At 45.8% G+C, this 26,333-nt stretch overlaps 1 protein-coding gene across 1 annotated transcript in view; it reads right to left on the bottom strand.

Annotated features, from left to right (window-relative positions):
* The window catches only part of LOC110491048 (histone-lysine N-methyltransferase PRDM16), a 394,111-nt gene that overhangs the window by 74,593 nt on the left and 293,185 nt on the right, over positions 1-26,333 (bottom strand). The window contains exons 6-12 of the mRNA XM_036946771.1: positions 26,059-26,266; positions 25,558-25,705; positions 22,084-22,237; positions 16,374-18,024; positions 6,748-6,835; positions 5,194-5,363; positions 3,498-3,575 (exon numbers count right to left, since the gene is read on the bottom strand). Of these exons, the coding sequence (XP_036802666.1) occupies positions 3,498-3,575; positions 5,194-5,363; positions 6,748-6,835; positions 16,374-18,024; positions 22,084-22,237; positions 25,558-25,705; positions 26,059-26,266 (2,497 nt within the window). The remainder of the gene's footprint in view (positions 1-3,497; positions 3,576-5,193; positions 5,364-6,747; positions 6,836-16,373; positions 18,025-22,083; positions 22,238-25,557; positions 25,706-26,058; positions 26,267-26,333) is intronic.

Raw genomic sequence — 26,333 nt, 5'->3', positions numbered from 1 at the left:
GAGGTTTCAAAACAGTAAAGACATTACAAATGTCATATTATATATATATATACACAGTGTTTTAACAATGTACAAATGGTTAAAGGACACAAGATAAAATAAATAAGCATAAATATGGGTTGTATTTACAATGGTGTGTGTTCTTCACTGGTTGCCCTTTTCTCGTGGCAACAGGTCACAAATCTTGCTGCTGTGATGGCACACTGTGGAATTTCACCCAGTAGATATGGGAGTTTTTCAAATTTGGATTTGTTTTCGAATTCTTTGTGGATCTGTGTAATCTGAGGGAAATATGTCTCTCTAATATACATTAATATACATTGGGCAGGAGGTTAGGAAGTGCAGCTCAGTTTCCACCTCATTTTGTGGGCAGTGAGCACATAGCCTGTCTTCTCTTGAGAGCCATGTCTGCCTACGCGGCCTTTCTCAATAGCAAGGCTATGCTCACTGAGTCTGTACATAGTCAAAGCTTTCCTTAGTTTTGGGTCAGTCACAGTGGTCAGGTATTCTGCCGCTGTGTACTCTCTGTTTAGGGCCAAATAGCATTCTAGTTTGCTCTGCTTTTTTGTTAATTCTTTCCAATGTGTCAAGTAATTATCTTTTTGTTTTCTCATGATTTGGTTGGGTCTAATTGTGCTGTTGTCCTGGGGCTCTGTAGGGTGTGTTTGTGTTTGTGAACAGAGCCCCAGGACCAGCTTGCTTAGGGGACTCTTCTCCAGGTTCATCTCTCTGTAGGTGATGGCTTTGTTATGGAAGGTTTGTGAATCACTTCCTTTTAGGTGGTTGTAGAATTTAACGGCTCTTTTCTGGATTTTGATAATTAGTGGGTATCGGCCTAATTCTGCTCTGCATGCATTATTTGGTGTTCTATGTTGTACACGGAGGATATTTTTGCAGAATTCTGCGTGCAGAGTCTCAATTTGGTGTTTGTCCCATTTTGTGAAGTCTTGGTTGGTGAGCGGACCCCAGACCTCACAACCATAAAGGGCAATGGGCTCTATGACTGATTCAAGTATTTTTAGCCAAATCCTAATTGGTATGTTGAAATTTATGTTTCTTTTAATGGCATAGAATGCCCTTCTTGCCTTGTCTCTCAGATCGTTCACAGCTTTGTGGAAGTTACCTGTGGCGCTGATGTTTAGGCCAAGGTATGTATCGTTTTTTGTGTGCTCTCTCTCTCTCTGTCTCTCTCTCTCCCTCTCGGTCTCTCTCTCTCTCTCTCTGTCTCCCTCTCTCTCTTTCTCTCTCTCTCTGTCTCTCTCTCGCTCTCTCGGTCTCTCTCTCTCGGTCTCTCTCTCTCTCTCGGTCTCTCTCTCTCTCCCGGTCTCTCTCTCTCTCCATCTCTCTCTCTCTCCCTCTCTCTCTCTCTCTCTCTCTCTCTCGGTCTCTCTCTCTCTCTGTCTCTCTCGGGCTCTCTCTCTCGGTCTCCCTCTCTCTCTCGGTCTCCCTCTCTCTCTCTCTCTCTCTCTCTCTCTCTCTCTCGGTCTCCCTCTCTCTCTCTCTGTCTCTCTCTCTCTCGGTCTCCCTCTCTCTCTGTCTCTCTCTCTCCCTGTCTCTCTCTCTCCCTCTCTGTCTCTCTCTCCCCCTGTCTCTCTCTCTCCCTCTCTGTCTCTCTCTCTCCCTCTCTGTCTCTCTCTCTCTCGGTCTCCCTCTCTCTCTTTCTCTCTCTCTCTCTCGGTCTCCCTCTCTCTCTCTCTCTCTCTCTCTCTCGGTCTCCCTCTCTCTCTCTCTCTCTCTCTGTCTCTCTCTCTCTCTCTCTATCTATCTCTCTCTCTCTCTCCCTCGGTCTCTCTCTCTCTCTCGGTTTCTCTCTCTCTGTCCCCCTCTCTCTCTCTCTCTCTGTCTCTCTCTCTCCCTCTCGGTCTCTCTCTCTCTCTCTCCCTCTCGGTCTCTCTCTCTCCCTGTCGGTCTCTCTCTCCCTCTCCGTCTCTCTCTCTCTCTCTCCCTCCCTCTCCGTCTCTCTCTCTCTCTCTCCCTCTCCGTCTCTCTCTCTCTCTCCCTCTCCGTCTCTCTCTCTCTCTCCCTCTCCGTCTCTCTCTCTCTCTCTCCCTCTCCGTCTCTCTCTCTCTCTCTTCCTCTCCGTCTCTCTCTCTCTCTCCCTCTCCATCTCTCTCTCTCTCTCTCCCTCTCCGTCTCTCTCTCTCTCCCTCTCCGTCTCTCTCGGTCTCTCTCTCTCCCTCTCCGTCTCTCTCGGCCTCTCTCGCTCTCTCTCCCTCTCGGTCTCTCTCTCTCTCGGTCTCTCTCTCTCTCTCTCCCTCTCGGTCTCTCTCTCTCTCTCTCTCTCTCTCTCTCTCAATTCAATTCAAGGGGCTTTATTGGCATGGGAAACATGTGTTAACATTGCCAAAGCAAGTGAGGTAGATAATATATAAAGTGAAATAAACAATACAAATTAACAGTAAACTTTACACATACAGAAGTTTCAAAACAATAAAGACAATCCAAATGTCATATTATATATATACAGTGTTTTAACAATGTACAAATGGTTAAAGGACACAAGATAAACTAAATAAGCATAAATATGGGTTGTATTTCTCTTTCTCTCTCTCTCTCCCTCTCCCTCTCTCAATCTCTTTATGTAAATTGTGCTCAGGGAGTTGGCACTACAGCTCAACAGAGGACAAAGTGCACCCCTTTTGTTTTGTGCCCTCGGGTTAACCAAGTTTCAAATACTAGATGGTCCATTTGAAAAATGAGATTGCAGGTTATTTTCAAATGTAGAACTGCTTGCCTATCACTGCCACTCTTTCCGTTTCACTGTCAACATGTTCTCAAACTGCACACTGTTTTTTGGACTCGAAGAGATGGGGAAATAGAGAGATGGAGAAACATTCAGCAGAGAGAAAGAGCGAAAGAGATAGAGGGACACACGGTTAAAAGAGCAAGAGAGAGAGAGAGCGTGGTATGTGTGAGTGTATGTGTGAGCTCTCTGTTGCGTGGCGAGCAGAAGTAGCTGGCAGGACTCTAAGTACTTGATGCCGTTTTGACAAACGGCTTAAGAGCATCTTGAGAAATGAGGGCTGTGAGGTTCAGAGGTCAATCAATGGGCTCTCTGAATGGCTGGGGTCTAAGAGGAAGGAAGCCCCCTCCCTATCTGTGCAGAGACTGGGCAGGCGCCAAATGACTGATAATTAACTGGTCTCTATAAATGGAGGCTCTGTTTTCCCCAGGGCACTATTACATCATGACATTGTCCAGGACCATTCACCGCCCACCTCCCTCCATCCCTCCCTACCACTCTATTCCTTCCCTCCACGATATATATGTATATATATATCTATGCTCTGTGTGTGTATAGCTGAATCAGCACATTTAAGTGTGTGTGAGTATGTGTGTGTCGTTACGAAGGCCTGCAAGGCATGCGTGCGTTTTGATTGCCAAACAAGGAGGAATAAATCAGGTGGGAAGGACGTGATGTCATCATTGGTTGATCGGGTGGAGTAGGCTTCTGTCAGCGGTATAGAGGGATGGAGGAAAGAAGAGGAAGGGCTTACCTGTAGGGCTGCTCCCCTGTGTGTGTCCGTAAGTGCCTGGTAAGATTAGCTGACCTGGGGAAGATCTTCCCACAGTACCTAGAGAGAGAGCGCGAGAGAACGCGAGAGAGAGAGAGAGAGAGAGAGAGAGAGATGGGGGAGAGGGAAAAGTGAGAGAGAGAGATGGGGGAGCGGGAAAGTGAGTGAGAGATGGGGGAGCGGGGAAAGTGAGAGAGAGATGGGGGAGCAGGGAAAGTGAGAGAGAGAGAGAGAGAGAGAGAGAGAGATGGGGGAGAGGGGAGAGGGGAAAGTGAGAGAGAGAGATGGGGGAGTGGGGAAAGTGAGAGAGAGATGAGGGAGTGGGGAAAGTGAGAGAGAGATGGGGGAGCAGGGAAAGTGAGAGAGAGATGGGGGAGTGGGGAAAGTGAGAGAGAGATGGGGGAGTGGGGAAAGTGAGAGAGAGATGGGGGAGCAGGGAAAGTGAGAGAGAGAGATGGGGGAGCAGGGAAGGGGGAGAGAGAGATGGGGGAGCGGGGAAAGTGAGAGAGAGAGAGAGAGAGAGATGGGGGAGCAGAAAAGGGGGAGAATGATGGGGGAGCAGGGAAAAGTGAGAGAGAGAGATGGGGGAGCGGGGAAAGTGAGAGAGAGAGAGAGAGAGAGAGAGAGAGAGAGAGAGAGGGAGAGAGAGAGGGGAGCGGGGAGAGTGAGAGAGAGAGAGAGAGAGAGAGAGAGAGAGAGAGAGGGGGGGGGAGCGGGGAGAGTGAGAGAGTGAGAGAGAGAGAGAGAGAGAGAGAGAGGGAGAGAGAGAGAGAGAGAGAGATGGCGAGCGGGAGCGCGGGAAGTGAGAGGGAGAGAGATGGGGGAGTAGGCAAGGGGGAGAGAGAGAGAGAGATGGGGAGCGGGGAAAGGGGGAGAGAGAGAGATGGGGGAGTAGGCAAGGGGGAGAGAGAGAGATGGGGGAGTAGGCAAGGGGGAGAGAGAGAGAGAGAGATGGGGAGCGTGGAAAGTGTGCGAGAGAGAGAGCATGGCTTAAATATCTTATGTTGATCCCATATATCTTTTTTTGAAGTTGACAAACTAAACTGTCTGGTGGGTACCTGCAGGTGTAGCGCTCCTTGCCTTAGCGGAGGATGGCGTCGGAGAGGGAGGGCGGCGGAGAGAGAGGGCGGCGGAGAGGGAGGGCGGCGGAGAGGGAGGGCGGCGGAGAGGGAGGGCGGCGGAGAGAGGAAGTTGACAAATTAAACTGTCTGGTGGGTACCTACCTGCAGATGTAACGCTCCTTGTCTTTGCAGAGGATGGTGTCGGAGAGGGAGGGCGGCGGAGAGGGAGGGCGGCGGAGAGAGAGGGCGGCGGAGAGGGAGGGCGGCGGAGAGGGAGGGCGGCGGAGAGGGAGGGCAGCGGAGAGAGAGAGCGGCGGAGAGGGAGGGCGGCGGAGAGCGGAAGTTGACAAATTAAACTGTCTGGTGGGTACCTACCTGCAGGTGTAACGCTCCTTGCCTTTGCAGAGGATGGCATCGGAGAGGGAGGGCGGCAGAGAGGGAGGGTGGCGGAGAGGGAGGGCGGCAGAGAGGGAGGGCGGCGGAGAGGGAGGGCGGTGGAGAGGGAGGGTGGCGGAGAGGGAGGGCGGCAGAGAGGGAGGGTGGCGGAGAGGGAGGGCGGTGGAGAGGGAGGGCGGCGAGCGGAAGTTGACAAATTAAACTGTCTGGTGGGTACCTACCTGCAGGTGTAACGCTCCTTGCCTTTGCGGAGGATGGCGTCGGAGAGGGAGGGCGGCGAGCGGAAGTTGAAGAGTGGGTGGGCCGAGTGCTGCAGCAAGTTAGGCGAAGCATCCAGTTTGAGAGCGCCAAAGCTCTCCAGCTTCTCCGTCATGCTCTCCATGGCTGACATCTGAGGTAAAGAAGGTGCACCATGGTAAAGATACTGTAGCTGTAGATAGGGGAAAATGTACAATCACGTTTTAACTGTTTCTCAACAAATCAACAAATTGTATTTGTCACATGCGCCAAATCCAACAGGTGTAGGTAGACCTTACAGTGAAATGCTTACTTACCTTAACCAACAATGCAGTTCAAGAAATATATTGAAGAAAATATGTACTAAATAAACTAAAGTAAAAAATAAAATAGAAAGTAACAATAAAAGAACAATAACGAGGCTATATACAGGGGGCCCGGTACCGAGTAAATGTACGGGGTCTACAGGTTAGTCGAGGTAATTTGTACATGTAGTTAAGGGTAAAGTGACTATGTATAGATAATAAACAGGTTAGTTGTGGTAATATGTACATGTAGATAGGGGTAAAGTGAATATGCATAGATAATAAACAGGTTAGTTGTGGTAATATGTACATGTAGATAGGGGTAAAGTGAATATGCATAGATAATAAACAGGTTAGTTGTGGTAATATGTACATGTAGGTAGGGGTAAAGTGAATATGCATAGATAATAAACAGGTTAGATGTGGTAATATGTACATGTAGATAGGGGTAAAGTGACTATGTATAGATAATACACAGGCTAGTTGTGGTAATATGTACATGTAGATAGGGGTGAAGTGAATATGCATAGATAATAAACAGGTTAGTTGTGGTAATATGTACATGTAGATAGGGGTGAAGTGAATATGCATAGATAATTAACAGCGAGAAGCAGCAGTGTAAAAATAAGGGGGGGGGGGGGGGGGGGGGCAATTTAAATAGTCCTGGTGGAGGTAGAAGCTGTTAAGGAGCCTTTTGGTCCTAGACTTGGCGCTCCGGTATCGCTTGCCGTGCGGTAGCAGAGAGAACAGGCTATGACTTGGGTGACTGGAGTCTTTGACAATTTTTGGAACTTCCTCTGACACTGCCTGGTATAGAGGTCCTGGATGGCAGGAAGTATGCCCTCTTCACAACTGTCTTAGTGTGTTTGGACCATGATAGTTTGTTGGTGATGTGGACTCCAAGGAACTTGAAACTCTCGAACCATTCCATTGCAGCCCTGTCGATGTTAATGGGGACCTGTTTGGCCCTCCTTTTCCTGCAGTCCACGATCATCTCCTTTGTCTTGCTCACATTGAGGGAGCGGTTGTTGTCCTGGCACCACACTGCTAGGTTTCTGACCTCCTCCCTATAGGCAGTCTCATCGTTGTCGGTGATCAGGCAAACCAGTGTTGTGTCTTCAGCAAAAAACATATATACCCCTTTTACCCCTGTTATATTTTCTTATACCTAAAATGGTTATTTACAACGCAACTAAGGGTATTCAGACACGGTCCCTGTGTGTGTGTGTGTACCTGTGGATGGAAGAGAAGCGAATTGGCCCTCAGGAACTTCTCCTTCAAAGCTCCTACAGGGTCCAGTAACTTCCTCTTTTCCACCCTGCTGGACAGCAAGGACAAGGGTTACGTATGAAGGTCAGAGGTCAACTGTGGTCTACTTCACACAATACATTCCCATGTTCCAATATAATATAATTGCTATGGGTGTGTGTCGGTGGCAGGGAAGTCAGGAAAAGGAACTTGAATAAGTGCTCATAAAACTCCAAAAACCAAAATATACAAAAATATACATGTGTCGCACACCGACACATGACTTGCACATAACATACAATAAAACAACGACAAGGACATGAGGGGAAACAGAGGGTTGAATACACAACATGTAATTGATGGGATTGGAACCAGGTGTGAAGGAAGACAAGACAAAACCAATGGAAAATGAAAAATGGATCCGTGATGGCTAGAAGGTCGGTGACGTCGACCTCCGAACAAGTCGTGACAATCATTATAATATTGATAATGAAATGTGCCATTAATCATACACTTTGATCCAAGGCAACTTACAGTTAAGGTCACAGTGAGTTCATACATGTTTAATATGTGTATGTGATCCCTGTGGGGATTGAACCTACAACCTTGACCAATGACTACTATGAACTTGGTGGTGTTCTTGTGTGGACATTGGAACATAGCCCTTTTCTCTTATTTCATGATTGGAAAATTTCAGTCTGAACACTGACATAGAGATTTGGAAATATTATATTAATATTGTATGTATAGTGGGGTCTGAAATTATTGACACCATTGATAAAGAAAAGGAAAAATAATAATAATTATTTGCCCTCAGAACAGGCTCAATTCATCGGGGCAGGGACACTACAAGGTGTCGATAGCATTCCACAGGGATGCTGGCCCATGTTGACTCCAATGCTTCCCACAGTTGTGTCAAGTTGGCTGGATGTCCTACTGCCATACCCCCATACCCCGTTCAAAGGCACTTTAATATTTTGCCTTTCCCATTCACCCTCTGAATGGCACACATACACAATCCATGTCTCATTTGTCTCAAAACTTAAAAATCCTTCTTTAACCTGTCCCCTCCCCTTTCACTTGGATTCACCTGGTCAGTCTGTCATGGAAAGAGAGGGTGTTCTTACTTTTTTCTCCATACTCAGCGTACATTGTATCCTAAAAATATGGGAAATGACTTTATACTAATAGATTTGCACAGAGAAAGGGACACACGCGAATTTGGCCTCATTTTTTTGGGGCATGCTGGGAACGGCACCTGCTGATTTCACCTAGTTTTTATTTGTCTTGCTTCTCAAGACATTCCGGCGGCCATGACAGGAGCCAAACGTGAGTTGGCTTGGGGGTGTGGTTTGATGTATGTGTTTCTTGGGCGTGTCCTTGCCAACACCAAGACACACATCCGTCAGAGCCTTGCCCGCAGCTGTTCCCCCCCACTCAATCACAACAAACAAACCTCAGGTTGAGTTCAATAACTACAGGCAGATGTATGGTGAGATGCCGGAGGAAGCTTTGCATAGGTCAGTAGTCTACAAGGTAATATAAGAAGAATGCAATTGATGAGTTTATGCAGATATTCTAAAATAAATGTTTTGATAATCTTCAAATGTAGTAACAGGTCGATGTAGAATTAACCCTTTACATCCCGTGTCAAACTCACTCCACAGAGAGCTGAGTGTCTGGGGTTTTTCGCTCTGCACCTTGGTACTTGATTGATTAATTAAGGTCACTAATTAGTAAAGAACTCCACCCACCTGGTTGTCTAGGTCTTAATTGAAAGGACAAAACTAGAACCTGCAGACACTAGGCCCTCCATGGAATGAGTTTGACACCCCTGCTTTACATAATACCATAGAATCAGTGTTCTGCTAATATAACAATGTGAACCTTTTACATTTCATTGTCATTCCCAGCCGATACAGATACTGTGCCTATCTGCATTTTGTCTGGTGGTAATGGGGCTACCTTGATTAACATGTCAGAGTGGTCATACCTCCCTGTGCGGTGTCTTGTGTACAATAGGAGCTTCCTGATCTGGGTGAGGAATACACAGGGTTTCTCTCTCCCCATATTTACTGATACCATTCAATTCAATCATATAAAAAGACAAGTAAAAGTTGTGTCTAGTCAAATTTTAATGTCGAGTGCCAGGTCCCTCTCTATTCAGAGACATCAGTATCAAGCCCATCTGTCAATCTGGACTTCATCACATCATCTTGCAAGTCTCCATGTGCTGCTCCATAGATGCATCTGTGAACACATACACATATAGTCACTGTTCACTGTTCTACCAATGTCAGTTAGCAAAGGTGATATCTGACAAACAAACATATACTATGTTGAAGATTGAACAGGTCAGACTAAACCTACCTAACTCTGGTCTACCCATTGGCGACCGTTGGTGAGCAGACAAGAGGGGAGGCCTTTACGGCGCCCAATTGATATGTACGGCAGTGTAGATCAGCTCCTGGCCACTCAAAGTTACGGGTCGGCCAAACACAAACAGAGCACTGACTACCTGATCACTGGTGGTTATGATTAGCACGGTGGAACCAACCTGATCACTGGTGGTTATGATTAGCACCGTGGAACCAACCTGATCACTGGTGGTTATGATTAGCACCGTGGAACCAACCTGATCACTGGTGGTTATGATTAGCATGGTGGAACCAACCTGATCACTGGTGGTTATGATTAGCATGGTGGAACCAACCTGATCACTGGTGGTTATGATTATCACGGTGGAACCAACCTGATCGCTGGTGGTTATGATTAGCACGCTGGAACCAACCTGATCACTGTATTCACAGTTCTATTTCACTTCAGATATCATGATATGCATACACAGGCACACACACATAAATCAGGCTGGTTCCAAGAGGCTAGGTTATCAAGGTGAATTGGGACAAAACTCAAACATGTTTTGACCTTTGACCAGGTAAAATGTCACCAACCTGAAAGTGTCCTCCCTGTTCCGTTTTATAGGAATGCTCACAGCGAGGGCATGTCTATGTGATGCTGAGGGTCCCCTTGCTGGTCTTCACTATATTGCATGTTCTGCTGCAAACTGGCAGTCTCTCAAACAACTGCAGCAGGCAATCCTCATAAACAATGTATTTTATCTTATGAGGTGGTGTTGACTGGGAGGGCCTGTGACATGGTCATACAATAGACAGCCATGTGGTAAATTACATTATGTTATAAACAAAGCACAAAGCTTTTGATTGTGCAATTCACAAGCAAAATGACAACTACTTGGCTGGGTAATGAACCTACTAGTTTATCACACTGGGATTTTTTTAGACGACTTTTCACAAAACACACTTTACCATTGTCGATGAAGCCTTCTGTGTCATCAGGGCAGAAACTCAAGATACAGTGCCTTGCGAAAGTATTCGGCCCCCTTGAACTTTGCGACCTTTTGCCACATTTCAGGCTTCAAACATTAAGATATAAAACTGTATTTTTTTGTGAAGAATCAACAACAAGTGGGACACAATCATGAAGTGGAACGACATTTATTGGATATTTCAAACTTTTTTAACAAATCAAAACTGAAAAATTGGTCGTGCAAAATTATTCAGCCCCCTTAAGTTAATACTTTGTAGCGCCACCTTTTGCTGCGATTACAGCTGTAAGTCGCTTGGGGTATGTCTCTATCAGTTTTGCACATCGAGAGACTGACATTTTTTCCCATTCCTCCTTGCAAAACAGCTCGAGCTCAGTGAGGTTGGATGGAGAGCATTTGTGAACAGCAGTTTTCAGTTCTTTCCACAGATTCTCGATTGGATTCAGGTCTGGACTTTGACTTGGCCATTCTAACACCTGGATATGTTTATTTTTGAACCATTCCATTGTAGATTTTGCTTTATGTTTTGGAGCATTGTCTTGTTGGAAGACAAATCTCCGTCCCAGTCTCAGGTCTTTTGCAGACTCCATCAGGTTTTCTTCCAGAATGGTCCTGTATTTGGCTCCATCCATCTTCCCATCAATTTTAACCATCTTCCCTGTCCCTGCTGAAGAAAAGCAGGCCCAAACCATGATGCTGCCACCACCATGTTTGACAGTGGGGATGGTGTGTTCAGCTGTGTTGCTTTTACGCCAAACATAACGTTTTGCATTGTTGCCAAAAAGTTCCATTTTGGTTTCATCTGACCAGAGCACCTTCTTCCACATGTTTGGTGTGTCTCCCAGGTGTCTTGTGGCAAACTTTAAACAACACTTTTTATGGATATCTTTAAGAAATGTCTTTCTTCTTGCCACTCTTCCATAAAGGCCAGATTTGTGCAATATGCGACTGATTGTTGTCCTATGGACAGAGTCTCCCACCTCAGCTGTAGATCTCTGCAGTTCATCCAGAGTGATCATGGGCCTCTTGGCTGCATCTCTGATCAGTCTTCTCCTTGTATGAGCTGAAAGTTTAGAGGGACGGCCAGATCTTGGTAGATTTGCAGTGGTCTGATACTCCTTACATTTCAATATTATCGCTTGCACAGTGCTCCTTGGGATGTTTAAAGCTTGGGAAATCTTTTTGTATCCAAATCCGGCTTTAAACTTCTTCACAACAGTATCTCGGACCTGCCTGGTGTGTTCCTTGTTCTTCATGATGCTCTCTGCGCTTTTAACGGACCTCTGAGACTATCACAGTGCAGGTGCATTTATACGGAGACTTGATTACACACAGGTGGATTGTATTTACCATCATTAGTCATTTAGGCCAACATTGCATCATTCAGAGATGCTTCCTGGCTGATGTTTTGGTCACTTTTGAAAGCTGGCGGTGCTTTGACTCTAGTGGTAGCATGAGACGGAGTCTACAACCCACACAAGTGGCTCAGGTAGTGCAGCTCATCAAGGGTGGCACATCAATGCGAGATGTGGCAAGAAGGTTTTCTGTGTCTGTCAGCGTAGTGTCCAGACCATGGAGGCGCTACCAGGAGACAGGCCAGTACATCAGGAGACGTGGAGGAGGCCGTAGGAGGGCAACAACCCAACAGCAGGACCGCTACCTCCGCCTTTGTGCAAGGAGGAGCACTGCCAGAGCCCTGCAAAATGACCTCCAACAGGCCACAAATGTGCATGTGTCTGCTCAAACGGTCAGAAACAGACTCCATGAGGGTGGTATGAGGGTCCGACGTCCACAGGTGGGGGTTGTGCCAGAGAACACCAAGATTGGCAAATTCGCCACTGGCGCCCTGTGCTCTTCACAGATGAAAGCAGGTTCACACTGAGCACATGTGACAGATGTGACAGTCTGGAGACGCCATGGAGAACGTTCTGCTGCCTGCAACATCCTCTAGCATGACCGGTTTGGCGGTGGGTCAGTCATGGTGTGGGGTGGCATTTCTTTGGGGGGCCGCACAGCCCTCCATGTGCTCACCAGAGGTAGCCTGACTGCCATTAGGTACCAAGATGAGATCCTCAGATCCCTTGTGAGACCATATGCTGGTGTGGTTGGCCCTGGGTTCCTCCTACTGCAAGACAATGCTAGACCTTATGTGGCTGGAGTGTGTCAGCAGTTCCTGCAAGAGGAAGGCATTGATGCTATGAACTGGCCCACCCGTTCCCCAGAACAGAATCCAATTGAGCACATCTGGGACATCATGTCTCGCTCCATCCACAGACTGTCCAGGAGTTGGCGGATGCTTTAGTCCAGGGCTGGGAGGAGATCCCTCAGGAGACCATCCGCCACCTCATCAGGAGCATGCCCAGGCGTTGTAGGGAGGTCATACAGGCACGTGGAGGCCACACACACTACTGAGCTTCATTTTGACTTGTTTTAAGGACATTACATCAAAGTTGGATCAGCCTGTAGTGTGGCTTTCCACTTTGATTTTGAGTGTGACTCCAAATCCAGACCTCCATGGGTTGATAAATTTGATTTCCATTGATAATTTTTGTGTGATTTTGTTGTCAGCACATTCAACTATGTAAAGAAAAAAGTATTTAATAAGAATACTTTATTCATTCAGATCTAGGATGTGTTATTTTAGTGTTCCCTTTATTTTTTTGAGCAGTGTATAACCCTAACCTTAACCACACTGCTATCCTTATGCCTAACCTTAGACTTAAATTAAGACCAAAAAGCTAATTTTTGTTTTCATAAATTTTTACGATATAGTCAGTTCTGTCTTTGGGGATGGGGTAACTAGTGTAAAGCCAAATTATATGCTTTACAGACTGTAGCTCCAGATTGGATTAGATTCAGGCCGCTGACACCGTAATGGTTATTTGTTCACTGTTTTAGTCAGACTTACATGCTCAAACTCTGAACCAACTATATTATTTTGGGGACAGTTCAAAAAGCGTTAAACATGTATGGCTATTTAGCTAGCTAGCCTGCTGTTGCTAGCAAATATTTCCTGGAACATAAACATTGGGTTGTTTTTTTACATGAAATGCACAAGATCCTCTACTCAATGAATACACAGATAAAAGGGTAAACAGAGTTAGTTTCTAGTAATCTCTCCTCCTTCAGGCTTCTTCTTCTTCTTTGGACTTTATTTGGCAGTTGGTAACCAACTTTAAGGTGCATTACCACCACCAACTGGACTGGAGTGTGAACCTCAGTTCATCTTTCAATCACCCACGTGGTTATATGCTCCTAACAACCAATGAGGAGATGGTATATGCTCCTAAAAACCAATGAGGGGATGGGAGAGGCAGGACTTGCACAGCATCAAGCATCACAAATATAACTAAGTTATATTTTAGCGCCTGGCCACACAGACGCTCTCGACCAGTGTTAGGTGTAATGATTGACTAACATGTATGTGTACATTTATTTTGCAATGCTCGCGCATGCGACACCAGCGGTGTGGTCAGCATGTTAGACATGGGTTAGTTACCACTATAGCTGCATCCATTATTTAGACTTGCCCTAGATAATATAGAATACACTTGTATGAGTTACGAACTAACTTGCAAATCCAACTTGTAGGCTAACGTTATCTACTCTGCTTCGCTAGCTAACATTAGCTAGGCTGCCTCGCGAGCTAACAATAGCTCGCCTGCCTCGCTAGCTAACAATAACTTGCCTGCCTCACTTTATCAAGAGATGGCTACCTAGCTACATAATCAGTAATAACGTTATCTAACGTTGTTAGCTAAATTATACCAGAGAAGCCATTATATTCCAGTGTCTCTGGTTATACTCACCACCACCGGTCGTTGCACACCAAGCTAGCATTACTGGTGCAGACAGTTGTGGACAGACGAACTCCAAGCATCTTTTCCGACCGCATACTAGGGTCCTTCGGCAGGGCATGCTAACCATAGAACTTTGGCTGTGGAGGCATGGTCAATCCGTATACGGCCCTGTGATCCTTTGAGTGCGTTGGGGGCGATGAAGCCCCATTCAATGACGGGAAGCAAAGTGGTCGAAGGGGCGATATGCACGTGGAGCTTGGCAAAAGGGTGCATGATTTGTTTACATAATTGTAATCCAAACCCAACCTTCATTTATTCGTTGTCACGCACTGAGGTTTCAAACTCTGTTTTAGACGATACTGACTTAATGACAAAAATGTTCCTATTTACACTTTGTTCTCAATTTTGACACTGTAATAAATGATAACGGCACTGAGCCTATTTCTAAAATTGTTTATGAGTTGGAGAACACATTGGGAGGGATGTTCTTGCATGCAGAATCCTTCTAGATCCTTGACATCCTTCATCTGAGTTTATGGACGGCCCTCTTCAATTCAATTAGCAGGTTTTCAATGAGACTGAGATGACCATTGCACAATTTTGATTTTGTGGCCAATGAACCATTTCTTTGTAGATTTTGCTGTGTGCTTGGGGCTATTGTCTTGCTGGAACATCCACTTGTGGCCATGTTTCAGCCTCCTGGCAGAGCCAACCAGGTTTTTGTTTACAATATCCTGGTACTGGGCAAAGTTCATGATGCCGTTGACCTTAACAAGGGCCCTAGGACCAGTGGAAGCAAAAATAGCCCCATAACATCAAAGATCCACCACCATATTTTACAGTAGGTTTGGGGTTTTTCTGCTCATGCATTCTCATTTCATTTCTACGCCAAACCAACCTTTGGTGTGCATGGTCAAAGAGCTCTATTTTCATGTCATCCCCAAAAGATGTCAACGACTGGAGTTTGCTAAATGGCATTGGCACTTGGATTGCAACCTGTGCTTTGGGCAAATGACATGAAAATTGGTCTCTTTGGTCACGCACACCAGTGGTGGGTTTAGCGTCAATAAAAATGTATGAGCAAAAACTAACCCCCTACCTACTGTAAAATATAGTCGTGGATCTTTGATGTTATGGGGATATTTCGCTTTCACTGGTCCTGAGGCCCTCATGAACTTCGCCCAATATCCGGAGAGTTTAGCCAAAAACCTGGTTGCCTCTGTCAGGAGTCTGAAACTTGGCCACAAGGGGATCTTCCAGCAAGACAATAACCTCAAGCCCACATCAGAATCATCAAATATGTCGTTAATTGGCCACAAAATCCACATTTTGCAATGGCCATCGCAGTCTCCTGTGTTTTGAATTGAAGAGGTCAGTACATAAGTGCATACGAAGGTTATCAAGGATCTGGAAGGATTCTGTATGGACAAAGATCCCTCCCAATGTGTTCTCCAATCTCATAAAACATTTGAGATAAAAGCTCAGTGCCGTTATCCTCGCAAGGTTAGGTATTGAAATGTATTTTGACCCCTACCTTTTTGAGATTTTTTTTAGCTCAAAATCTCTTTCTCCGAGAAAATGTATTAGTATAAATAATATAATTTCCTCCATTTTTTAGCATACAATACATACTGAAAAAAAATATAAACGCAACATCCCACAATTTCAATGATTGTACCGAGTTTCAGTGAATACAAGGAAATCAGTCAATTGAAATTCCTTAAGCTAATGGATTAATCTATGAATTTTACATGACTGGGCAGGGCCTGGTATGCCAGACCAGGGACGGACTGGGAAGCCAGACCAGCCAATCAGAATTTGTTTTTCCCCACAAAAGGGCTTTATTACAGACAGAAATACTCCTCAGCCCAACTACCCCCTTTTTCTCCCCAATTTAGTGATTACGATCTTGTCTCGCCGCTGCAACTCCCCAACGAGCTCGGGAGAGGCGAAGGTCGAGTCATGTGTCCTCTGAAACATGACCCGCCAAAGCACGCTTCTTAACACCCGCCTGCTTAACCCGGAAGCCAGCTGCACCAATGTGTTGCAGGAAACAGTGCTCAACTGATGACCGTAGTCAGCCTACAAGTGCCCGGCTCACCACAAGGAGTTGCTAGAGCGCAATGAGCCAAGCCCCACCGGCACAGAATTTGTGAGAATGAAGCTTTTTGTGTGTATGGAACGTTTCTGCGATCTTATATTTAAGCTCATGAAACATGGGACCAACACTTTACATGTTGCGTTCATATTTTTGTTCAGTTTATCTCAGTATTTGCATTATTAATTTTATACAGTCATTTCTGCTCATCTTTATTGAGTTTGTCAATAGTTCCGGACCCTGCTGTATATTGTGTATATATAGCCTACATATTGAATATAGGTTCTAACATGAGTGTCAACTTCAGTTGCTTATCTACATACAGTGTCTGGTGAGGATTCTGGTCTCCTTGGGGCTGAAATACCTGTATATTGGGTCCATGAAGAAGGCCGAGGGCTTGGTGTAATGCAGGGAGGGCTGCTGCTGGGGCGGCTGCTGGGGCGGCTGGGCCAGGGGCTGCTGGTGCTGTGACAGCAGGAGCTGGTGGAGGGGGTGGCCCTGGGGGTGCAGGGTGTGTTGGTGTGGGTGGCTGTCGGGGTGCTTCTTGCGGCTGGACGGCTGCTCAGGGGCCACCACCCCGTTGTGCACATCCCGTCTGTGGCTGCTGATGCTGAGGTCCAGTGGCTGCTCCTCATCCCCCGGGAGAAGGAGGGGGGTGTTGCTGCTACCGCTGGGTGGGGTCAACTTGGCGGGGGCCGGCAGTTTCGGTTTGGTCTTCTTTGGCTTGGTGGTGAGGTCAAAGGGCGATGGCTCTTCTGTGCGAGGGGCAGCCATTTTGTGGGGTGGCGGATGTTGCGCATGAGGCGACTTGGGCTCAGCCTTGAAGAACATGCCGGGTTTGAGGGCACCGGCCCGCTCGGTGAAGGGGTAGAGGGAGTGAGGGAAGTTGGGTAGGAACTGGAAAGGGAACATTGAATGGCAGGGCTTCGAGCCCATATTCTTCTCTTGCAGGCTCATGAGCGCAGGGCCAAAGTACTTCTCGGCGATGGAAGCGATGGCCTTGATGGAGTCGGTGGCAGCGGTGGCCCCTGTGGGGGGCAGTGCCTGCTTGTCCGGAAGCGGAAAGAAGGAGTGCTGGGAGGCGACCGAGAGGAAGGGGGGCTGCTCGCAAGCCGGGTTGAACGAGCTGGACACCGCCGACACTGAGCCGCTGCTCACGTTGTCCGGCCGCCCATCCTGACCCATCCTATCTGTCCCCACCACCCCTCTAACGCCTGCCTCCTTCCTTCTCTTTGTGCCGCTGACCCGCTCCCGTTGTTCCCGCTCACTCTCAGCGTCGCTGTCTAACTCTGAACACGAGGCGGTGCCGGTGGTGGTGTCTAGGTCGGTGCCGCTGGTGGTGTTGACTTCCTCCAGGTCGCTGCCGTCCGACACCGCCGACATCTTGGTTTTGGCCTTGACTTCTCTGTACGCCAGCTCCAGCCTCTCTTTGTCCTCCCTCTCCTGACTGCTGAGGAGACTATTTCCTCCGTTGTTGTTGTTGATGGAGCTGATCAGAGACAGTGGAGTCCCGTCCAGGAGGCTGTGAGGCAGCTTGCCCTCCTGGCTCCCACCGTTGTTACTGTTCTTGCCCAGGGGGCTCTTCAGAAAGGGGCTGGGGGGCAGTAAGGGTGGTCGGGGGTAGAGCGATGGGACGAAGAGATCCGGGAAGCCATGGCAGAGCGAGGGGAAGCCACGCGGCCTGGGGGAGAAGGATAGGTTGGCGTGAAGATGGGGCCGGGAGGGGAAGTAGTCAGGGAAGGCCAGACCTGAGTGGTTGAGTTGGTGGTGGTGGGGATGGGACCTGGACTTGGCCAGGATGGGGCTGCTCATGGGGATGCCGGGAGCAAACAGGCCCCCGGCAGGGCCAGAATGGTTTTTGCCCTCACAAAAACGCTGGTGCTTGTTGAGGGAGGAAGTAGTGCTGAACATCTGGCCACAGTCTTTGCACTTGATCTGGGTGCGGCAGTCGGCGTGCATGCGCTTGTGGCGGCACAGGTTGGAGAACTGCGTGTAAGACTTGTGGCACACCTCGCCTGGGGAGACACACAGCCCACATGGGTCTGGTTAAGCCCATTTAAACACTGTCACTAACTCAGAGTACCAAGTCAATAGTCAACACAGATACAACACTACTTAGAAATAATATACACTGTGTACAAAACATTAAGATCACCTGTGTGCTTAGTGTGCAAAGAGAGCTTCCAGACAAAGCATGCAGAGAAATATAGGAATATGTCTTCTGAGCAGAGGGCAAGAGCATCGAAACAGTTGCTTTCTCAGTTGCAAAAGCAGCAAGGACTTTTCACAAAACTGCTTTCAGGAAACAACAGAATTACGAGAGCTACAGTGCCTTGCGAAAGTATTCGGCCCCCTTGAACTTTGCGACCTTTTGCCACATTTCAGGCTTCAAACATAAAGATATAAAACTGTATTTTTTTATGAAGAATCAACAACAAGTGGGACACAATCATGAAGTGGAACGACATTTATTGGATATTTCAAACTTTTAACAAATCAAAAACTGAAAAATTGGGCGTGCAAAATTATTCAGCCCTTTTACTTTCAGTGCAGCAAACTCTCCAGAAGTTCAGTAAGGATCTCTGAATGATCCAATGTTGACCTAAATGACTAATGATGATAAATACAATCCACCTGTGTGTAATCAAGTCTCCGTATAAATGCACCTGCACTGTGATAGTCTCAGAGGTCCGTTAAAAGCGCAGAGAGCATCATGAAGAACAAGGAACACACCAGGCAGGTCCGAGATACTGTTGTGAAGAAGTTTAAAGCCGGATTTGGATACAAAAAGATTTCCCAAGCTTTAAACATCCCAAGGAGCACTGTGCAAGCGATAATATTGAAATGTCAGGAGTATCAGACCACTGCAAATCTACCAAGACCTGGCCGTCCCTCTAAACTTTCAGCTCATACAAGGAGAAGACTGATCAGAGATGCAGCCAAGAGGCCCATGATCACTCTGGATGAACTGCAGAGATCTACAGCTGAGGTGGGAGACTCTGTCCATAGGACAACAATCAGTCGCATATTGCACAAATCTGGCCTTTATGGAAGAGTGGCAAGAAGAAAGACATTTCTTAAAGATATCCATAAAAAGTGTTGTTTAAAGTTTGCCACAAGACACCTGGGAGACACACCAAACATGTGGAAGAAGGTGCTCTGGTCAGATGAAACCAAAATGGAACTTTTTGGCAACAATGCAAAACGTTATGTTTGGCGTAAAAGCAACACAGCTCATCACCCTGAACACACCATCCCCACTGTCAAACATGGTGGTGGCAGGATCATGGTTTGGGCCTGCTTTTCTTCAGCAGGGACAGGGAAGATGGTTAAAATTGATGGGAAGATGGATGGAGCCAAATACAGGACCATTCTGGAAGAAAACCTGATGGAGTCTGCAAAAGACCTGAGACTGGGACGGAGATTTGTCTTCCAACAAGACAATGATCCAAAACATAAAGCAAAATCTACAATGGAATGGTTCAAAAATAAACATATCCAGGTGTTAGAATGGCCAAGTCAAAGTCCAGACCTGAGTCCAATCGAGAATCTGTGGAAAGAACTGAAAACTGCTGTTCACAAATGCTCTCCATCCAACCTCACTGAGCTCGAGCTGTTTTGCAAGGAGGAATGGGAAAAAAATTCAGTCTCTCGATGTGCAAAACTGATAGAGACACACCCCAAGCGACTTACAGCTGTAATCGCAGCAAAAGGTGGCGCTACAAAGTATTAACTTAAGGGGGCTGAATAATTTTGCACGCCCAATTTTTCAGTTTTTGATTTGTTAAAAAAGCTTGAAATATCCAATAAATGTCGTTCCACTTCATGATTGTGTCCCACTTGTTGTTGATTCTTCACAAAAAAATACAGTTTTATATCTTTATGTTTGACGCCTGAAATGTGGCAAAAGGTCGCAAAGTTCAAGGGGGCCGAATACTTTCGCAAGGCACTGTAACTATGTAATGTCCAACAAAATTGCTAAACATAGCAACCCATTCGCTGAAGGCAAATTCATTAAAGAATGTTAAATTGACTCTGCAGCAATACTTTGCCCCGACAAGAAAGAGCTGTTTGAAAATGTTTCCCTGTCAAGATGAACAGTGACCTGGCGTGTTGAGGACATCGCAGAGAATATGGAACAGCAGTTGAAAGACAAGGTAAAGGATTTCACCTATTTCTCCTTGGCTCTGGATGAGAGCAGTGATGCATGTGACACGGCGCAGTTGTTTATATTGTTACGAGGCATAACCCCAGACTTTGAAATAGCAGAGGAGCTGGCTTCAGTGCAGTCAATGAAGAGCACAAACACAGGGAAACATTTATTGGAGGAGGTTAATAAGTGTGTGGCAAAGCTGGGACTGAGTTTTGAAAAGTTATCCAGTGTGACCACTGATAGGTGCCCAAACTTGAAATGAAAAAACGTTGGCCTTTTGAAAAGGATACAAGATCAAGTAGCTGAGCTGAACCCAGATCAGATCATTATTTACCTGCATTGCATTGCATTATTCATCAAATGGGCCATGTTGTGGATACAGTGACTAAAGTGGTAAACTTCATAAGAGCAAAATCTTTAAACCACAGGCAGTTTGTCTCACTGTTGGAAGAGACAGAGTCGGGTCATGCATATGTCCCTTACCACAAAAACATGAGATGGCTGAGTTTGGGGAAGGTGCTTAAAAGGGTGTGAGACCTGAAGTCATAGATTGCTGAGTGTTTGCAAATGAAAGGAATATATGTGGATTTCCCTCAACTGCAAGATAAAGAATGGTTGGCAGATTTTTCCTTCACCGTGGACATCATGGCCCTCATGAATGAACTGAATTCCAAACCACAAGGGAAGGGCCGTTTTGCATATCAGATGCACAGCCTTGTCAAAACCTTCAAGGGAAAATTACTCCTCCTGATTTCCAAGTAGAAGTCAACAATCTCACCCACCTTCCGATTATTAGTCTGAGCTTATCGATCTTCAGTCTGATGCAGTGATTGGAGAACTATTCAAAACAATGTCACTGACGAGGTTCTATGTATCTCTCAATGAACAAAGCTCTCCAAAGATTATGAGTTATGCTCAGAAGATGTTTGTACTGTTTGGGTCAACCTATGCATGTGAACAGACATTTTTACTGATGAAATATAAAAGGCAAAGGCACAGATCATCTCTTACCGACTCTCCCCTCTCAACAATCCTGCACATAGCGACGTCAGAAACTTTTTCTCTAAAGGCTGAATCTATGCAAATCACAAATCATGCATCACTATGACGGCAACATACATACCATATCTCTACAGTGGGCAACCTACTTTTCACAATATATTCTATAAAGTGTTGCTTGAATACAGACTGTACCTATACATGTATATAAGCATATACACACATATGTGCACATGGGTACAAACAGAAAAGCAAAGCAGAAAGTTAAGAGAGAGAAGACAAGGTAAGGTATCATGGCTTCCGGCATCCTTTAACGGGGAGCTGGAGCAGAAACTGTTGATCCACGTTTATATCAAATCTGCCCGTGCCGAAGGAAACCCATTTTTACCCCCCTCAGAAGGAAAAACACACACACACACACAAACACACACACACACACACACACGGGGAAAAAAGAAACACAAAGTACCACTTTTTTTAAAGTCCCACTAAAGATGCTCAACAAATCAGTAACATATCAGCTGCAGAGGGACCGTAGACTGGGAAAGAGGGCCCACTTCCTATCTTTGTCAATGCAAGTGCACCCTCTATCCAACTTAATGAGCTGGAGTATCAAAATAAAGTGTTACCCATACAACAAAAAGAGGAGGAGAGGCACGGAGGGAGGAATGGAGGAGGATAACAAAACAAGAGAAAAGGTGGGGAAAACACACAACAAAATGAAACACATAACAAGAAAAAGAAGGGATGAGGTCACGGAATTGCCTCTGACCTACGGGATTGTGTCTGCTACTGTCGCTGGCCCTGCTTGGGGTTGGAGAGAGATGGAGGGAGGAGGATGAGGAGTAGGCCTTTAGACACAGGGAGGTAGAACTAGATGTGGGTTGGCTAGGCCATATCGACTTGGGTCTTAGAGACTTACAGATGAAGGGCTTGACACTACTGTGAATGTGCTTGTGCTGCTTGAGGCCCGAGGAGGTGGCGAAGGTCTTGCCACATTCGGGGCAGGTGTGAGTGCGAGCCCCTATGTGCTGCGAGCGGATGTGGCGCTGCAGGTTGCTGGGGTCCGTGAACACCTGTGGGTAGGGCGGTGGCAGAAACATTTAATTGACACACACACACACAGATAAAAACCAGTCATGGTTAGCAGGTTCCGATCACTGTGTGTTGACACTTTCAGAATATATATACTACTGAGTAAAAAAGCTTATACTGCATCCATGCCAGCTTCCCGTGATGCCTTTGTGATGGTGGTTACATTCACCAACAACTAACTTTATGGTCAGTAGTGCTGAGCGATTAACCATTTTATTTTTGGGGGTTACTAATTGACCAAAGTCAGTTCAATTACTTGAATTACATTAAGTTTGTTTTCTTGTCTATAGAGAAATCAAATAATTCACAAGAAAAATCAAGTCAAGAACTTTATGTGGGATGCTGGGCTGAAGGGAGTTGTAGTTTTCATTAAGCCAAATAATGAACCTAGTTCAGCGCAGAAACATGGTAATTAACTACAATGACCATAATTCATTGCGCCTATTTTTTTCTGGCTCAGAGAGGAAGAGGTGAAGTGAGAGGATTCACTCTTGCCAAAAGCTGTGCAAAATAAGCCCAATGTGTTTCCATGGCTTATTTTGGACAACGACTCCTATTCTTAGGGCGAATACATCAGCATCTCGCCATTATATACAGATCTCTGGACGGATACACATTTACACCATCAACATTAAATTAGATACACACAGACTGCATAAAACACGAGAGAGGAATGTACACAACATAATGACGAGAGGGACAGAGACAGTTTGTGAAAGTATGCCTTGTCTACAGTGAAAAAAATATAAACGCAACATATAAAGTGTTTGTCCCATGTTACATGAGCTGAAAAAAAAGATCCCAGAAATGTTCCATACACACAAAAAGCTTATTTCTCTCAACGTTTGTGCACAAATTTGTTTACATCCCTGTTAATGAGCACTTCTCCTTTGCCAAGGTAATCCATCCACCTGACAGGTGTGGCATATCAAGAAGCCACTCTAAAATGTGTAGTTTTGTCACAAAATACAATGTCACAGATGTGGAGCATGCACTTGGCAGGCTGACTGCAAGAATGTCCACCAGAGATGTTGCCAGAGAATTTAATGTGTATTCCTCTACCATAAGCCACCTCCAACATCTTTTTGGGGAATTTGGCAGTATGTTCAACCGCAGACCACCAGCCCAGGACTTTCACATCTGGATTCTTCACCTTTGGGATCGTTTGAGACCATCCACCGGTTTGCACAACTGTAGAATTTCTTCACAAACTGTCAGAAACCGTCTCAGGGAAGCTCATATGTGTGCTCGCTGTCCTCACCAGAGTCTTGATCTGTTCGGCATCTTAACCGATTTCAGTGAGCAAATGCTCACCTTCAATGACCACTGGCACGATGAAAAACTGTCCTCTTAATGGATGAACCCCGGTTTTAACTGTACCCGGGCAGATGGCAGACAGTGTATATGGCGTCATGTGGGCGAGCAGTATGCTGATGTCAACGTTGTGAACAGAGTGCCCCATGGTGGCAGTAGAGTTATTGTATGGGCAGGCATAAGCTACGGACAATGAACACAATTGCATTTTATCGATGGCAATATGAATGCACAGAGATACCGTGATGAGATCCTGAGGCCCATTGTCGTGCCATTCATCCATCACCATCACCTCATGTTTCAGCATGATAGTGCACGACCACATGTCGCAAGGATCTGCACTCAATTCCTGGAAGCTGAAAATGTCCCAGTTCTTCCATGGCTTGTATACTCACCAGACATGTCACCCATTGAGCATGTTTGGGATGCTCTGGATCAACGTGTACGACAGCGTGTTCCAGTTCCCGCCACTATCCAGCAACTTCACACAGCCATTGAAGAGGAGTGGGACAACATTCCACAGGCCACAATCAACAGCCTGATCAACTCTATGGGAAGGAGATGTGTCGCGCTGCATGAGGCAAATGGTGGTAACACCAAATACTGACTGGTTCTGATCCACACCCTACCCTTTTAAAGGTATCTGTGACCAACAGATGCATATCTATATTCCCAGTCATGTGAAATCCATAGATTAGGGCCTAATTCATTCCCCCCCGTGTTTTATCACTGGAATGTGTTACAAAATGAGGCAACAGTGTGCTTTAAGACCATGCGGACTGCTCTGAGCGGTCGGGTAGGTGTGTTTATCCGAATGGATAAAATCAAATAAAGAAATACCCTCCCACTTCTAAAACCAAAGTTGCGCCCCTGCCTGTAAACACAATAATTTCTAATTTCAGCATGTCGTGTTTAAGTTCTGAATTTTAAGTAAATCGATTACATCTATTCCCTCGCTAGACTAGTCTGCCTGTTAAGTTCTGTTTTGCAGGTAGCTTCTCTCTACATGTGATTTCACTTCACACTTAAGTTATCTTACATGTTATTTAGATACTAATCCTGTTGAGAACAATATTCAAGCAGGATGCGTACGTTTTCTATGTCCAGTGATGGTCAGGTATTGTTCACTATGCGACTACCAAACATCGGTTCGACTTTAAGCCGTTAAGTCTGAGCTGCTATATAATATATAAAATGTTCTATACTGTTACAGTTTTACACCGTTTCAACTATAGAACTGGAGGTTTATGGAAAGCCTAGCCCTGACTCTGGTTCAGTTCTTGATTGGAGTTTGGCTGGCTGTCAAGTTATGGTTTCATACACATTAAAGAGGAAAGTACAGGGAGAACATAGACAACTGACAGGCTGACAGCTACAGCCTGAACAGAGATGAGATGATGACTTTAAGGAATGAAAATGAATAAAGTCATGAAATAGAAACTAAGTAATATACACAACTGAAATATTGTATTATTTCATAGTAATTTCCCATTTTCCATTGATGTCTACCCAATATTTTAAATGTTTGGCTATTGAATGTTCACTATTTTTGGCCTTAGAATTTCCATTAAAAAGCTCTAAATTCATTGTTATGTCATTATTTTATAAAGCATTTCATGTTTAAAAAAAAAAGTTCAACTGAAATCCGGGATAATTTTTTTTATAATCAAACCGGAACCAAACCGACCTCAAAAACCACTAATCCCTCAGCACTAAATGCCAGACAACCAGTTAGTTAGCTGAATAAACTGCAAGCAATGACATTTTCAAGTCATAGCATGAACTGACATGATTAAGTTGGTACTAAATTGCATTTATGGTTGCGTTACACTAACTTAATGACAAAATCATATGGTTAAAATCCTATTTTCTACGCACATACACAATGAATTTTCTCCCCAGTCAATTCACTACTGTGGCTAGGATCAGCATTCACCAAGGTAGCAAAAGAAGCCTGCGCACAACTTACATGCCGGGTGTGCTGTACCTTATCGCAGTTTTGACACTCGAACTGCTTGCCACTGTCGTGGGACATCTGGTGGCGGATGAGGTTGGACTTCCAGTTGAAGGCCTTGGGACACTGGTCACACTTGTACTCTCGCTCCTCTGTGTGCACAATCATGTGTTGGCCCAGACTGGACAGGGAGCACAGACACACAGTCATTCAGGATGAGGAAACTCTTCAAATCATTAGTGTAGAGGTAATGGTACCACTGTGTGTGTCCAGACTGGACAGGGAGCACAGACACACAGTCATTCAGGATGAGGAAACTCTTCAAATCATTAGTGTAGAGGTAATGGTACCACTGTGTGTGTCCAGACTGGACAGGGAGCACAGACACACAGTCATTCAGGATGAGGAAACTCTTCAAATCATTAGTGTAGAGGTAATGGTACCACTGTGTGTGTCCGTGCGTGCTCGCTTATGTGCGTGTGTATGTGTGTGCGTGTGCATGTTTGTGTGTGTGTGTGTGTGTGTGCGCTGCACCTGTACTCGTCGGGGAAGATCTTCTCGCAGTCCTTGCACTCGTGGACAGACTCGTGGTCGCTGTCGTCACAGCCCTGCTTGAAGTCCTCGTTGCTGAGAGTGTCGAACAAGGACCCGGCGCTGGAACAAAAGCACTTCTGGTGCCGCTGCAGCTCCAGGGCAGAGGTGAACAGCTCGTCACAGTCCTCACAGCGGTACATCTGTTTGTCTGTGGTACAATCTGACTATTTATTTTTCGGAAATGTGTCTTTTGCAAAAACAGACAACACACACTT

This window comes from Oncorhynchus mykiss, chromosome 16, assembly GCF_013265735.2.
Source record: "Oncorhynchus mykiss isolate Arlee chromosome 16, USDA_OmykA_1.1, whole genome shotgun sequence".
NCBI classification, from domain to species: Eukaryota; Metazoa; Chordata; class Actinopteri; order Salmoniformes; family Salmonidae; genus Oncorhynchus; species Oncorhynchus mykiss.
This window is presented reverse-complemented; position numbering and strand designations above follow the sequence as displayed.